Source organism: Sinohyriopsis cumingii, chromosome 15 (genome assembly GCF_028554795.1).
Source record: "Sinohyriopsis cumingii isolate HCF-2022 chromosome 15, ASM2855479v2, whole genome shotgun sequence".
NCBI classification, from domain to species: Eukaryota; Metazoa; Mollusca; class Bivalvia; order Unionida; family Unionidae; genus Sinohyriopsis; species Sinohyriopsis cumingii.
Window position 1 is genome coordinate 58,737,098 of NC_142975.1, and position 17,966 is coordinate 58,755,063.

The following is a 17,966-nucleotide window of genomic DNA, read 5'->3' on the forward strand; positions in this document are numbered from 1 at the left end:
TTCAGTTACCATATTTTCTGTTTCTTTTCAGTTACTTTTTTGCCAGACACCAGAATGTTCTTGCAAGATTAATTTTTAATGTGTTGCACTTTTCTTAATGCGTCCCATGAGGTTAAAGAAGTACATGTATGACATTTGCAGGCAGGGGCTAAATTGTTGGTTAAAGAATATTTTAATTAATCATAATTATTTTTAAAAAGTAATGATTTTAATAAAACTTTTAATTTTGTCTTGTTTTTGTTTAGAAAAAATTATTCATGTAAAATTATAGATAAAATCCTAGAGGCTACTTTGGCATGCATGTCTTGTCAAGGACCATTCAACCGATTCATCATTACATCTCTTTTGGGGTGTATTATCTAATAATACACTGTTTTTGAGGCCCATCTTCTTCTGCTTAATTTTGGTAATGTTTCATTCTGTTCCATCATTCCACCATTGTGTTTTAGTAACCAGCTCTTAAAAAACCCAAAGTGCAGTAAAATGTCCCTCATAATGTATCTTAACATGTGCACATTTTAGCGTAAATCAAGGAAACATACCACAAAAGGTCTTATTGGAGACTGGTTGTTTTCAAAAAATTAGAAATTGGGATTAGGGTTTTTTTCTTTCTCAGGTTTTTACTTCTTTTCATGCATATGCCAGTTCATTAATAGCAAAATAAATGTTCCTGCAATTAAAAACAACTGGAGATGTGAATAGAGGATTTTGTTTGAAAGCTTCATTTTATGTAAAATTTATAATAAATATTTAAACAATTATACATTGTCTACTTACAGATCCACGATTATATCCCCGTCATGTGAAAGTTTTCTCTCATGGCCCTACCAGTGTCCGTGTCACATGGCAACAGATTGATACTCGCTGGGATGAGGAGTCCTTGGAGGGATACATTGTAAAGATGTTCTTTTCAGCCTATTTAATTTTGATTGAATAGATAATACTGTGGAATCTCTTTTTCTTGGGATACTGATTTTCACAGATTTAATGGTTGCTTCAAAATCAGTAATTTAAAGACCAAAAGATATATTATCCATTTAAAAAGAATCTTTTCAACCACATCACCCATAAGAGGCATGTCAATAAATTTATACACTGAAGTAAAGATACTCTAACTACTGTGCATACTTTCTTATAAGTCGATTTCAACTGCAAACTGCACAGATCCAGATCTGCCATCACATAATGTGCTGGAAAATAAGGTTCAGTGCAGTTTGCTAAGAGCCATCAGCACACAGCAAATCAGTGTCTATGTTGTTTGTAGTTGGACTTGACTTGTGTATATATTGTTATGTCTAGAGGCATAAACTTAAGTAATCAGGTAAAACCAAACAAGCATTTAGGTTTTCGAAGATATAAATTTATTTAAATAAAATATTAAATCAAGCAAAGTGAAAGAATTAAAAAACTGACATTGTATGAAAATTCCTAGAATACAATCCTAAGACTCTGCTATCAGTTTCTAACTAATCCAGAAACTTCCAAGATATTCCATGAAGTTTCTAACTAATCCAGAAACTGTTCCAAGGTGTTCCAAATGAAGTTTCTAACTAATCCAGAAACTGTTCCTAGGTGTTCCAGATGAAGTTTCTAAATAATCCAGAAACTGTTCCAAGATATTCCAAATGAAGATTATGTGCTATCCACTGAATTATCATAGTTATTAATCCAGATGATTTTATTTCAGTGTAATCTCATGTGCATTGAACATCACTTAAGTCCCGAAAAGTTTCACATAATCCAAAGGAATAAATTACATATTGAATTACCTGGAATATATTCACGACATGCCAAAGTACTAAGTGTTTAAATTAAAGATCATCCACTCTGCTATATCCAACAAACGTTCAGTACTTGAGGCCACTGGACCATAATACACAACATAATAAAACACAGTTTAATACACAGTGTGCCATAAACAGGATGGTATAATACATTTGTTTAGGTGTTGGTAATGATACTTTTTCACAGCTCATCTCTATTCGTTTAAAAGCCAATGTGAAAAGTTTTGAATCGTTTGTAATAATGCTTATTTTCTGAATGGACATTAAATTTATAAATGTATTTACTGAAGGGTTGATGTGATAAATCTAGTCGAGATATTTTCATCTTAAATTGGTATATACATGCATAATGACATTCATCTTCTACACACTTGATATTTTCTTCCAGACATAACTTGCAAACTCTTTGATCTCTTTAATTTTAATGTCTTTTTTTATTCAATCATTAAATCAAATTTAGAACATCAAAAGATGCAAATGCTTTTCTGAAATTGAAAGGTAAATCTAATGTTAAATATTTCTTAATATCCAATAACAACTTGTTTTGACTGTGACAAACATATTTTATAGAACTGCCTATTTTACTTGACTAGATCTGTAACATGGAATCAAGTAGACATTGTCTGAGCATAGTTAGAAAATTGTTTCTGTCAACCATTTCTTGCGCTAGCCATGCATAACCAAAACCATGACAGAATAAAACATTTTTAATTTTACTGGCCCGCTGGCATTGTCATTATTTTTTAACATTATATAGCATTGGGAAGGATATCTGCTTGTTGGCACATGTATAATTTTCATCCAAAACTTTACATATATAAGTTGTTCTCAGAGGGTATCATCCACATTCACCAAGACTAGCATAATTATTCAAAGTATTTGGTATGTTAAGATATCTTTTACAAAATCTGTGTTGAATTGCTATTTTTGCAGTGAATATTTGTACCCCCATATTTCTGAACCATAATATAATGGTTTCACCATTGCATCAAATATTTTAAATATATCCTGTATATGTAATCTTCCAAATATGTGTTGATACCCAAAATTTTTAGATACTGCTTTCAGCGCTTTGTGATGCCAAAGTGTTTGTTTTTGCCTTAGTCCAGATCGACCTCGATGTGAAAAGCAACCCCATATATTTATAAAATGACACTGTTTCAGTAGGTTTGCCCCAGTAATGCCAATGCTCATAATTTCTCAGATAGCCATCATTTTGAAAGACAGTTATTTTTGTTTTTGCTAGAAATATTTCCATTCTTGTTTCAACACAGAATTTATCCATGGCATTAATTTGTTGTTACAATAAGCACACAGTTTCAGCACAATTAGCCACGTCATCTGCATACAATAAGGCAAAATTCTCTGGTATATTATCTGTGATATTTCACCTAATTCATAACTTTTGAACTAAATCAATAAAAAGACAAAAAGAATTGGGCTTAAAATACATCCTTGTCTTGTTTCTACATTGCAATTGAAATATCTGGTTAATCCATTTGGTGTTCATACACAGTTTTTCAAATAAGATTAAATATTTTTTAAAACTTGTAAAAAATTTCCTTCAATACATTCTTGTACATAAGAAAAACATAGTTTAATATGTTGTACATGATAAAAGCTTTTGAGAAATCAATAAATAAATAGTAAAACCTACCACTAGATTTACATGTATAATTCTGAACAATTGCCTGCAAACTGAATATATTATCACAAATACTTTAGTGTTTTCTAAAGCCAGCTTAAGATTCATCTGTTAGATAATTACTTTCTGCCCATCTGTATACCCATTTGTTCAAAATAGATGTGAATATTTCACAGAATGCATTTATTAGAGAAACTACCCTGTAATTGCTCAGGTCTTGTGCTTGGGCAGCAAGTGAAATTCTAATGTTTAGGTATGGGTGACATCTAAAAATAACGTCCCAAACAAGCTGTGATCAAGTAAGAATACTCCATATCTAGTAGCTACTGGTTGTGAAATTCAACAATTTTTGCCAAAGGTTTATGATATTGTTCGAACTAGGATGGATTTGATGGCTTAAAGGATGGTTTCTACCATAAAGTGTATGTTTACTTTATAACTAAACTTGAAGTTTCCACAGTAAAAACACCATTAATGTCATCAAATCCCCAATAATTGGTAATGTAATAATGATAATACATGGTTTGTACATAGTACACCATGAATAATGATAATACATGGTTTGTACACCATGAATAATGATAATACATGGTTTGTACACCATGAATAATGATAATACATGGTTTGTACATAGTACACCATGAATAATCTGTATATTATGATGCCTTTGCAATTGAATTGGTGTTTCCAAAAGAAAATCTTAGATTTCATTTCTACAGAATTGGCTAATCAGATATTGTATTTTATTTGATAAAGTTTCTTTATTTGATCTTTGGAAACATGTATGAAAATATACCATTTTTGTGCTCCCATCATTTCTGTGAAGGGCATATATAGTGTTGTCACTTTTCTGCTCTGGAATGGCTTGTAAACTTTGTTTTCTGGTCAGTAATGCTGAAGATCTTCTTGGATTTAAGTCAGATTTAGTATGAGGATTTAAAGTTAGAAGATCCTGGCTAAGTTTAATTTTCACCTTTATCCGACTTAATTTAACAGAGCTATAGCCTGATTTTGAATTGGGAATTTCCCATTCATTAACTTCAAAGTTTTGCCTTCTCTTGATAACATTTGAAGGACTTCATGATTTATATATATATATATATGAATCTATTATTAATATTATTATTAATACTGAAATATCACTGATTTAAAAACTTTTTATTTTGGACAAAAATTTCACCAAAGCCTTTGACATACTGGGGGGAGGGGGTCAGTCAGTGAAACTCATGTCAATCAATCACATATATGTCCATCAGCTCAGTAACTTTTGAACAACTAAAATAGATTAAGAATAACTTTGGTATAAGAATATATATTAAGAGATATAAGTAAAGTTTCTTTCATGAATTTTTTTGACAAAATTTGATGGAGTTATGGTTCTAATTAACACAGAATTTTGCCATATATTAAACCAATTTTTCATCATGTGCTCTGAATTAGTGGGGTCATAGATGTCATGACAGGTTTTCATTTATATGAAACTAATATTGATAATAATGAACATCATTTGTTTCTTTCAGTTAAGACACTGGAAAGTTACTGATGACATCAGGACAGCAGTAGATACTAAAGTACCTGTAGTATGGGAGACCATTCTTGAGGGCATACAATCAAATGAAGTGTATAAACTTCGCATACTGGGTTGGAGCAGAGGAGGAGAGGGGGCCAAAAGTCCAACAGTATATTTTACCTTGGGTGTGTTGCCTTTATCTTTTTAAAAAACTAGGAAGACACCTTCAACTTTGGCCCATAAATGCATATTATTTTAGCAAAATCTCACTTAAAACACCTTTTTTTGAACTTGCTGTTCACTTTGAGTTAATGCTCCTTTTAATAATTTTTATACCAGCCTGAAATAGGAATGTAATCAAATATAATCCATGTTTGTGAGGTGGAATTATGAAAATAGAATTTGAAAGAAATAAGGTTGGGGTAAGGTTTGCAGAATCCCAGTTAATATTTTCCTATCCTGTCTAAACATGTTGGGAAGATTCTTCACTTTCATGACATGAATTATTTTTGAACATCAGAGAATACAAAAAGTCAGTGTATATCATTATGTGCATTGATGACATCATTTGAATGATGTCACATAAATAGCGCATGAACCTAAATGCCTCTTCGGCTTTGTAGATTTACCTAGCCCTCTGATGGACAAAAATTGAAAAGCCCTTGCTTTTTTTTGTGGTTGCGAGAAAAATTACCAAGAATGGTAAATGAAGAAAATGCCTCCATAAATAACTAATGTGAAGAACTTTTTTTCAAACTTTAATTAGAAATACTTAATTTTAGGAAGTTGATGTTGTATAATTTAAACAAGACATTTTGTCAAACACATCAGCACTATTTTCTGCTTGGTAGGAAGAAGATGTAAAGATATGAAAATGACTGTGAAGATTTAGCAGCATGTTGTTGAATGAAAATGTTTAAAAGTTCCTCATATAAATATATTACTTAATACAATTTTATTTTTTAACAACTGGACCCTTTTAATCAAAATAATATACATTAGAATTATTTGTACAAAAACTTGTGCAGTGGCCAATTGTCTGGCTTCCGTCAGTCTCTTAGCAAAATTATGTAATTGCTGCTTGTCCTAAACTACTTTAAGAATTCGCATGAAATTTTACACATTTATCCCAAGGTCTAGTTGCTCCAAAATGAAATTGAGAACTTTTTTAATCTCTTACAATCAAAGCAGAAATTCTGTCTATTTTTCAGTCAGAATTATTCTGCATTTGTTTAAATCCAGCTTGTGAACTAACAAAAATTATTGTTTTTGCCCTCTCCTTGTTCTGAGAAAAAAAACATTCCTACACTCATATGAACATTAAAGTACTTGACTTTGCCTTACTCAATACATAATTTGAAGAAAATGACAACTAGTTTTCCATTCAAACCTTGTGATTACTGAGCTAGGTATTTGCAGCATCTGGTTTATCTTGAATGCTTAAACATAATTGATTCACATTAGCATAATCATTTATGGATTCAACTTTAAATGATATAATCCTATAGTTCAAGTGCTGGTATTCACTTATTGTTTAGAAATTAACCCCTGTGCAAAATATGAAACTGTGGAGTGGAACCTGAATGGATGGTCATAGTATTTTTGTAACAAAAAGACTTCTTATGCTGTCTAGTTATTCTAAATGAAAATGATGCCTATATTTTGCTACCCCAATGGCCAGCTCAAACATCTTGTTATTGCTACTCCTCATTGGCTGATGGCCATTACAACACTGAGTTCTCACTAAAAGACATGATTGGACCTAACTGAAATTTCATGGTCATGGTGGCCATCTTGAAGATCTTTATTGCTCCTTCTCATGGCTGAGTTGTAATGACTAAAAGACTTCTTATAGTATGTAGTTGGTTCTAAATGTAAATGATGCCAAGGATACCTCTAATTTGTCCAGTATGGTGGCCATCTTGAAAATATTGTTATAGCTGCTTCTTCTCCTGAACAGATGGTTAGACATTGAATTGTCACTAGAAGACTTGTTGTGACATGTAGCTGGTCCAAAAACAAAACAAAAAAATGCTGCTCAATGGTGGCCATCTTGAATACTGTATTATCACTATTACTCTGAACAGATGGTCATATCGACATGCGGTTTTCACAAAAATACATCACATTATGTAGTTTATCCTAAATGAAAATGATGACAATGTTATCTCCTAAAATATGAAAATTTCACATTAGCTGATTCTTTTGAATGATCACATTTAAAGGTAATATATTTGTTCTTATATTTGAATGATGCTGATCCAACCTCCAAAATGGCTGCTTTCACTGCCAGTCTGAAAATCTTTATAGGACTATTTCTAAAACACTATAATAATAATAATAATAATAATAATAATATCTTTAATTACAATGGGTAATCTCAGTTGAATACCACTAATCTGCCTTGAGGCTCTTTCCCTACATTACAAAAATTTTAACAATATTACAATCATCACTTTTCCGAAGTCAAAGTATTTTCGTGCAAGCTTTCTCTTGCTATCTTGAAAATAAATATTTACAAGTAAAAACATCTACACAGTAGCAGAATATAACTGATTTGGAATGAAAATGGTTCTTGTATGATGACCTCCCACATGGCACGATAGTAGCAATCTCGAAAAACCTTATCACTACTCGTCTTCCATGAATGGTGTCATTCACATGGGGTTTTGACTACAACACTTCTTGCTATGTTTAACTGGTTCAGAATGTTATAGGTGAAGATTTGATGAAAACCAATATAGCCCTTTATTAAGGAGGCTACAAACAAGACTAACTAACCTTGGGGTCTGAGGTCATTGCATGCATTCTTGTACTTCACTTAGCTCATTAACAGAGTGAATTGTACATTTACAAGTGACCACTCTGGTGGCCTAGTGGTTAGAGTGTCCATATTGGATGCTGGATGTGGCAGGTTCGAACCCCAGCTAAATAATACCAAAGACTTATAAAAATGGTACTAACAGTTGCCTTGCTTGGTGCTCAGCATTAAGAGGTTAGTGTTAGGACTGGTCAGCCTAGTGTCAGGATAATGTAACTGGGTAGGACATCATGATACATGTCTCTGGCATGATGCCCCAGTGTTAGACATCACTGTTAACTGCAACACTGCAGACATTGTAGCGATATGACTGACATTTTTTTAAAGCGATGTTAAAAATACAAATCACACACACACTCACATTTGCATGTGAATTTGGACCAAATATTTTGTTTAGTTGCATTTCAATAAAAAAGTTAATAGTCATCACAATGTCAAGGTCAACTATCTCTATATCTGTACAGGCTTGTAAGAATAATGTAAACATATATGAAAGGATTTTTATCAAAACGAAGTTTGTGGATATTTTAAATGATGTCACTTAATTTATTATTTTTCTCCAAAAATAATTATGCCTTGAAGCAAACAGAGTAAATGGATATATTTTCTTATTGTCTGAGACAAGAGCACTCATTTTCCTATTGGTTATATCAGGTTTAAGATCTATTACCATGATAAAAAAATTTGTATCAAACATAGGTATCTTGTGAGCATGTTAACTTCGATATCTAAAGAAAATATTTTTGTGATAAAATTTGGTACCTTTGTGTTTCTTAAAAAATATTATGTTTTTGATACTAAGCAGTTAAAAAGAATTCAAGGACTACAATAAATAAACTTACCTTGATGTCCTTGAATTTTTAATAAATGAACTTATCTTGAATTTTTCCAACCAGTAAATTATCAGTCCCTTTGACTGGCTCATGTTCATTTAAGTTCTCCTAAGGACTTTGACGGAGCATTCTTGTTCCACAATTTTTTGTTTTCATCGAATTAGAATCTGTAACTTCCTAGATTTAGGAAGACAACATTTTAGAAATTGACAAACAATCAAATAAAAATGTTTATCACTAATTCACATGTATAACATTTTAGCAAATTTTTTCCTTACCAACTCAAATAGAATTTTGTTTTCTAAAATGGGACTGAAAGTTCATATATTGTACAATTATTACAAGATTATTACTGGATAAATTGTGATATTACTAACATCAGATTGATGTTTATAACCCTACTCATTTACCTCCCCCAGCAGTTTTACCCCCCACCATATTTTAAAAATGGAATGCCTAAATGACATAAAAAATGCACTAAAGTCATTTCATTCATTAATTTATCATTTCAAATCTGACTGTCACCATGAGATCCCTAGTAGTCATTTTGTTTTGTGTTTCATGCGACATGAAAGTTTTTAAATGCATGGTTTCTTGTCAGTATAAATTCAACATAAAACTTGATTAAATACCAGTGTGTCCATGTTGAAGTTATACAGTGCAACCACAAGTGTGGAATACTAATGGGTGGATATTTCTACAGAGTCCCACCCTCTGCATTAAGTAGTTCCCTAAATTGTCCATGCATTCTAGGATATCTTACAAGTATTTTGGATAAGTTGTCCAACATGGATGGGCTATAAATCCATTGCATTTTTCAACAGAATGGTGAAAACCATACAAGGTCCAGCTAATATGAGTCATTTATCAACCCATTTTTGCTATCAATGTCTATCCTTTTTCCTCATTGTTCAATGGTAGCTTGGTAAATTGTGCCTTCACTTATGCTGTGGTCTGTTTTTTGACCTATTTGTGTGCAAGCTTTCAAGAGAGCGGTGCACATAGTATTGACTTGATTTTAAAGAAGGAAAGAAACATTTTAAAGTATATAAACAATTGCATAACACAGTGAATATCATTGTTCTTTTCTATTTCAGGTGGGTCAGTCAACATAGATCCGTCGACTTCAGAGTATATTTATCCTGGTTATGAAGGCCATTGCAGCCATCTTTCATTTTCTCATGTATTCCTCCTCAAGTTTAGTATTCTGTCATATATTGCAATCCATTTCATTTTGACAATACAAATATACAGTTAGAGTTCTTAAAATACAAATGCTCAGATTATTGTATCATATATTTTATTTCATTTAAATAACACTCATGAAATTTCATTTTTTATCAAAATTTCAAAACACTATAATCAAGTTATTACATGTTATTCTGTACTATCTAGGGCTGTATATAACTCTCACATAAAATAAAATGCTTTAGTGCCACATCTTGATATCAAATAGTGTGTTAGTGGGTCTGACTAGTGCCAGATCAAGCCATCAAATAGTGTGTTAGCAGGTCTGACTAGTACCACATCAAGCCATGAGATAGTGTATTCACAGATCTGGGTCTAAACTGTTCTCATAAAATCAAGAATACACCAAACAGTTTAGACCATGAACTACTGAACTACAGTATTATGCCATGGTTGATTGGGCTATATAAAATAAAACTCAGAGCTTGGATTTCCACAATCAGCCAATCAGAAATGGTCTTTCAAAAGTGACATAATTTTAATCATATGTAGAAAGAATATCATAGACCCTGATCTGCTGGCACTTTATATGAAAGACCAAAATTTACATGGTTAACCTGTACTCATATATGGAAATAATAGACTCTGATCTGCAGGCACATTAGGTGATGACAGATCAATGTATATACTGTTGTAATCCTATGTAGAAAGTATAGAATAGACCCTGATCTGCCAGCACATTGTGTGATGATAGATCAAAATTTACAATGTTCTCTTGTAATCCTATGTAGAAAGTGTAGAATAGACTCTGATCTGCTGGCACAATGTGTGATGAGAGATCAAGATTTACACTGTTGACTTGTAATCCTATGTAGAAAGTATAGAATAGATCCTGATCTGCTGGCACTTTTTTGTGATGACTTATCAAAGTGTACACTGTTCACTTGTAGAAACTATAGAATATACCCTTTTCTGTCAGTTACTTAGAATGCATCTGTGTCAAGGTAATCTGTCGATCTAGTAGAGGTTCCTAAGTTAAGAAAATCTGGCAGTTTGGTCAAGAGGTGTAAATTAAGAAAATCTGTCAGTCTCATCAAGAGGTGTAAATTAAGGAAATCTGGCAGTCAAGTAGAGTACCTCAGTCAAGAAAAATCTGAAAATTCCATGATTCTAGCTTTATTGTAATTAAAAGTTTTGTCATTTGATCTTGAGTCTTATGCTAACATAATTTCCCAAGAATACTAGTCAGGATTTTATGTGTATTTTGAGTTGGGTGGTTGTTATACTTGAGTATGATACAAAATACAGACTTCTATAGGAAAATCATGTTTTGATAATCCAAAGTGAACTGTTGCCATTATAAATCCTAAACCCATTTGTTGCACTAAAGGCTTTGGTTTGGAAGTTTTCCATTCATTGTATAGCTATAGTGACCCAGCATGACATATACACAATACCAACATTGTTATGCCAAGAGAATGTATTTCATTATATACAGATAAATGATTAAACATTTTCTGACAAAGTATATCACATGGGCATCTGTATCACCAAATAGCTTCTGATTCCATACCAACACAGTCTGAAGAACTTTATTATGAGTGACCTCTATGAGTGACCCCTATAAATGACCTCTATGAGTGACCTGATTCTTAAGAAGTTAGTTTTAATTTTAGAATCAAAACAGGCATATTATTCAAATAATTACACATATTTTTTAAATTAACACAGTTGTAAAAGACCAACAGTTTTTTGGCAGCATTTAAAAGCTGACAGAATTACCAGGAAGTTATCATGTAGAGATTACACGCCATCTTTGCATTTCATACCATTTGCATTCAGTTTCAGTGGTGATACCAATAAAATGCTTTGGTTGCAAAGCTGATGAATTATAATGCAAATCATTGTCAGCCACTTACATCCATGAAATTTGCCAAAATGGAGGAGAATCCAAATTATGTACAGAGTAATTCCAATGTTAACACATTTGTGACTGACACTGATGTTGAGTAATTCAAATGTTAAAACATTTGTGACAATATAAGTTGTGTATCCAGAAAGGTGGCAGCTTAGCAGTGCATGCAATCTGATGCCTCACTGTCTATTAATAGCTCCACTAATAAATGAATTATGTGTCCATTGTTTAAAGCTGTGTAATTTAAGCATAGCACGCTGATCAGGAAAGCTGTTGCATCTCTCATGAGTATGTGACATTAGCAGATCTCACTCAAAGCTTCATGTCACATGAGATTCATTGAGATCACATACAGACTGAAGAAAACATCAGCATATCACACTCAAAGCTTCATGTCTCATGAAATTCACTGATATCAGATACAGACTAGAAAATAGCAGATCACGCTCAAAGCTTCATGCCTCATGAAATTCATTGATATCAGATACTGGCTGTAGAAAATATCAGCAGATCACACTTGAAGCTTCATGTCTCATGAGGTCCTTTGATATCACATACAGATTGTAGAAGATCTCATTGTCAGTATACTATGGTAATAATGTGTTCATATTGTTATCAACAAATGGTGATAAGCACAAAACAGCATTATAATGTAATAACAATGTAGGAATCTAGAACAAGATGAATTGAGTAAGATTATTCACACAGATTAAATTACTGAAGTTGATAACTGATTTGATTTTTCTAATCTGTCTCATTTTGCATAAATTTCAACATTAGGCTGCATATATTAAAGTATTTAAAGAGAAAGCACAGATTGTTTGTCAGTTGTAACGATATCATCAAGCTAATGATGTTTTAATAATAAAAATGTGTATGTATTTTATACATGTATTAGTGATACTTTTATTTGCATTTTAAATATTGTATCACAATATCAATGACAATACACAACTATGATTTCAAGTATTTTGTCAGAGTAATATTTGGAAATACAGAAATTGGATTAAAAACCATATATGGTACATTTTCTTTTGGTCCCCCTTGTTGGATCTTGTTGGCCTAGAGTGACCTGAAAAATGTGTCTTTTTTCTACATTACAAGTTTTTGAAGAAGTCAGAGTCACTCAAAATAGACAACAGCTCAAAATAAACAACTACTATTCCAAGTATTTGCTTCAAAATTTGCTGTATGCAATATTTTTTAAATCAATGAAGCATACAAAAGAGACTAAGTAGTCTCCCTTGGTTATTATCAAAGACGCTCTGAATTTTTAACAGAGATCTGACAATTACCAGTAGAAGTTCATGTTCTGGTGACCTCTGTCCACTTAAAGCCCCAATGCTGCCGTTACATGCAATAAAGCTATGTATGCCAAATCATCTGAATAATACTGAATTTTGAAAGATATTGGTCCTAAACATTGTTCATTTCCATTAATACCAAACATAATATCAATGTTTCACCATATTATGAGCCATAGAATTTCTTCCTCAAACTGAGAGAAACCTGGCCATTTTTTGTGTCATTAATCATTAATCCAGCGATAATCATTGACGTCACTGAGTTTACCGATTTCTGTCAAAAGATAGAACACATGATCTGATGATGTCACCATTGTAAACATAAGAAGATTGCATCACACTGTGTTTGACTGTCTTCAGTTTATGTTCATACTGTAGTGTGTATTCCAGCACCCCAGCTGATCACCAGTATTCACCCAAGTCTTATTTGTATCTAACACGTGCTTTTTCTTCTCAGATCTGCATCAAGCAAGCATGCCTCTTTCTTTGCTCTCAGTTCAAAATGTGAGCTATGTGCAGATGTTGTTATTAGATTATTTGCTAATAGAATTTGTCAAATGCATCACATCACTTCTTCTGGAGCATTTTGGAAAAAGATCTGAATAACCAGCAACTTTGAGGACTGAATTAATATGTGGCACCTCTTAATTCTAAACTGAAAATTTTAACACCATTTATGTCTAACATCTTGATTGTTTCAAAATTGCTTTATGTCATAACTTCTTTTAACATATCATTTCCTTCCTTCCAGTTTTTAACTAGATTGGAAGAATTTTGAAAGTTATGATAAATGTCAGTTTTGGAGCTTTAATAATTTTAGACAATCAAATAAAGCATTGCCCATTATGTTAGGGGTGTATTATTATTGATATTATGGTCCAAATGACAGTTTAATGCCTTCAGATTATGAAAGTTATAATTTGATTGGTTAATCAGAAAGTCAACAGAACATGACCTTGAATTAGTGCTTATCAGAATTGCAGGTGCTATACATAGGTAAAATACCATATACTGTATGTACTCACTTATAAGTCCAGTCAAGCTGCAAACAGCAACAATCCTGATCTGCCAAAGCATAATGTGCATGCAGATCAGGGTCTATGCTGTTTGCTTTACTGATTACACCTAATAAACTGCACAGACACAGATCTGCCATTTTGTGATGGCAGATATGGGTCTGTGCAGTTTGCAATTGGACTCACCTTATAAGTGAATATATACTGTATACCTTACGCCTTTAATAAATTTATTCAGAGGAAAGACAGTTTATTTTGTGACATTATCATATCCATCGGATAGTGGGTCAAGGTCAAAAACATTGAAACAGTTTAGGTAATGTTTTGGATAGGGTGTTATTAATCTGATTACAAATAAATGGAAAAAAGGTACAGATACATTGATGGACATACACAAATATACCAGAGACCAAAAAACCTCAAGGACATCATAGTCAGGAGAAGTTAACGCCAATCACTAATCAAGACCACCCTAGTCAATCTGGCCCCTGTGCAGTGTGGCGATAAAAGGTGCAAAACCTGTCAACATATGATAGAGATCAGGACATTTTCTAGCACAGTGACTAGAGATAAATTAAACATACATGGTCCAAACAAAATGTGCAAAACAGAGAATGTCATTTATCTCATCATATGTAAGATCTGTACCCTTTGCACTGTTCGTTGTCAGTTTATTGCATATATATATATATATATATATATATATATATATATATATATATATATATATATATATATTGGTGTGTATGTTTAGTTTTCTGAGGTACAGGTAAGAATGTGTATGATATGGCATATGGATAAATGAGCGACTTCCACCAGGGATGAGTCATAATGAGTTCTTTCCCCTGATTCTGAACTGGTCATGGGTGCATTTTATTATACTCTCCCATTTCTCAAAATATTTGTAGCTAGACATCTTTAACAGAATTATTAAAAATTGGTCTATATTACAGTTTGATTTGGTACTTCTCAGTCTATCACAATATTGATGTTCATGAAACAGTTCTACTCTGGGTATACAATTCAGAAATACAGACTGAACATCCATATCAAATAATACCAGATAAGCAATATCAGATTAAATATGTCCAGTATATACTGGTACTTGTAAGTCACATCTAACTGCAAACTCCACAGATCCAGATCTACCACCACATAATGTTTTGGCAGATCTAGGTCTATGCAGTTTGTTACAAGTTATTAGTAGAATAAATAACATTGACCCTGTTGTTTGTAGTTGGACTTGACAGGAAATAAGGACAATACACTTTGTAAAGGGAATGTAGCAGTTACATTATTATTATTTTTCTTATGTGTAAGACATTAATGTGAGACCTGTCATACTGTAGGACATGTCATACTGTAAGATGTGTTGTTTCAGATATCATAATGTATTGCATCATAATTTAAGATATGCCGTACTGTAAGAGATGCCATACTTTAAGACATGACATGCTGTAAGACATGTCATGCTTTAAGATGTGTTGTATCATTGATGTCATACTGTTGGTCATCATGTGTCATGTTACAGATGTCATACTGAAGCATGTGTCATGTCATAGATGTCATATTGTTATATGTGTCATGTCCAAGGGATCATAATGTCATATATTTCAAGCTTAAATACATGTTATGATATGTCATGCTTAATGCAGGTTATATTTATGGTGAACTCTACATGCATCCGATGCTGCAAGTGTATTTTACATGAATTAATACCTAGAAATAAAATTTCATTTGTAAATATTGTTAAATCAATGTAAGATAAGCTGGCTAAATGCATCTTGAAAGTATCATCTCATGATTTTTTAACATTGTTTTTTTCTACTTCATTTTATTCAGAATTATGTTTAGCTTGGATAAGAATTGCACAGGGGTTGGCATTAAAGCCCTTTATGAACCTATCTTGGATTCCCTATGCAAATGAGGCCCCTAATCACTTGATATCATATGACCATTAAAGGAACAACAAGGGAACTATTTCCTGCTCTCTTTAGCCATAGTAAAAGTCATACCTGTCATGTATGCACAGTTGTTCATCTTAAAAATAAATTTTTGTTTTAAAATGTAATACTAATTTTGTTTACTAAAGGCTATCCAATCCAAATTATTGAATGCTCTACACCTTAACTGTCCTCATGAGACATCCAGACAAAAATTTATAATGGTGGCCAGGTACTAAACTGGGTCAAGACAAGAGCATGTTGATCATCATAATATACTGAAGGACAGATTTGTTTATCAACATGTATATAGTGACATCCCAGCATGCAACTTTTAACCTGATTGTACTGGATCACACCTTTAGGTTGATCTCCACTAAAAATGTCTGCATACTTTAGCTCAGATTTTGCTTTATGTACTTCTTGTAAATAATGACCTTCCCAAAATATATGGATGTATGAGGATCCAAATTAATTGAACAATTGCCATTTAAAGGTATAAAGAATAAACTTCAGAAAGTTAAGATCCATTTCTGAAATAATTGGCATTGAACACCTTCATGACTTTTGCTATTCACTTTATCACCTATGGTAAATGTAGATATGATGGAGTTTTTTGAATTCTCATTCTTATTCCAAAACCAAGTTTTAATAGTCATTTTGAATTACATTAGAGGAAGTATGTTTTTAAAAATTTGTTTTTGAATATAAATTCACAGCATGAAATCATATGGTACCAAAATCGGGGTTGTTACTTATTTTCTTTTTTTAAATGCTCTGGTGGCTTAGTGGTTAGAGCATCAGTTTTTTATGTATTAGGCTGTGGGTTCGATCACCAATCGAGTCATACCAAAGAATTACAAAAATGGTACTAACAGCTGCCTTGCTTGGTGCTCAGCATTAATAGGTTAGTGTTAGGACTGGTCAGCCTGGTGTCAGGATAATGTGACTGGGTGGGACATGATGCTACATGTCTGCGGCATGATGCCCCAGTACTTGACATCACTATAAATTGTCACACTGCAAACATTGCAGTGATATGACTCAAAAAAATTTAAAGCTACGTTAAAAATCCAAATCAGACACACACACACACACACACTCTTTTCGAAAAGGAAAATACCTGGACAAGTGAAATAAATGTATCATATCATTTGTTAATGCACATTTAACCTACTAGTTTAAGTTTGATTCCTCTGTCTCCAATACAGAAAAGGAACAAAGGGGCCTACAAAAAGATTTTACCATTGATTATTTAGCAGAATTTTTATCACCTCCTAGGTTTCACTTTAAATGCATTTTTCATGATCACTAGCACATAATATGAAAGAAAGTCAAATGATTGTATGTTTATATCTTTTAAAAATGTAAATATACTTGTATGTTCTTTATAAATATGTAAATCGAGTCAAAGCATGGTTTATAAATTGGGTACTGCCGGGTAATGCATCATGTGCCCTGAAGCACTGCTGGCATGACAGATATTTGGTGATGACAGATATTTGGTGAAGCAGAGAAGGAGAGGTAGAACTCTTTAAAACCTTGTGAATCATTTGTGTATATCCAGCAATGAATCTGTACCTTTTTTCCTTTTATTTGTAATCAGATTAATAAATTCATTTTTGTTGATGATTGGTGTTTCCTCTTTTTTTCCAGGTAACTTTATTTGTATGCTTGTTTATTCAACCAAATCAAAACATTTCACCAATTTGCAAGGAAATAACTTTTTTAACCTTTATTTGTGTAGATCTTTATTCCACATTGATTCAACCCGAAGTGATTTGTGGCAAAATATTGACCTACTGGTATTTCATTTTTATAGACCAATATTTGAAGATGCGTGTATTATGCTCTGGCATAATCCATCTCTGTCTGGTAACGTTTTGCTGTCGAGCCATAATTTGATGATAGTCCGAGATATTTTCATGAAATTGCTGAAATAAATATATTATGACTAGATTGTGTGTCACGTATCATAGCTACATGTCTTTCATCCAAATTAATGTC

At 32.5% G+C, this 17,966-nt stretch overlaps 1 protein-coding gene across 2 annotated transcripts in view; it reads left to right on the forward strand.

The window, feature by feature from the left end:
• LOC149781867 (contactin-3-like) overlaps window positions 1-17,588 on the forward strand; it is a 199,050-nt gene extending 181,462 nt beyond the window's left edge. Inside the window, exons 23-26 of one of the 2 annotated variants that reach the window (XR_016414810.1) lie at window positions 780-895; window positions 4,950-5,124; window positions 9,691-10,845; window positions 10,882-17,588. Coding sequence is in view for 1 of the 2 variants with exons in the window: in XM_089936061.1 (XP_089792187.1) it covers window positions 780-895; window positions 4,950-5,124; window positions 9,691-9,851 (452 nt within the window). In the remaining variant the exon portion in view is untranslated. Of the gene's footprint in view, window positions 1-779; window positions 896-4,949; window positions 5,125-9,690 lie in introns of both variants that reach the window. The other variant, XM_089936061.1, reaches the window with a different exon arrangement.
• The last annotated feature ends 378 nt before the right edge of the window (window positions 17,589-17,966 follow it).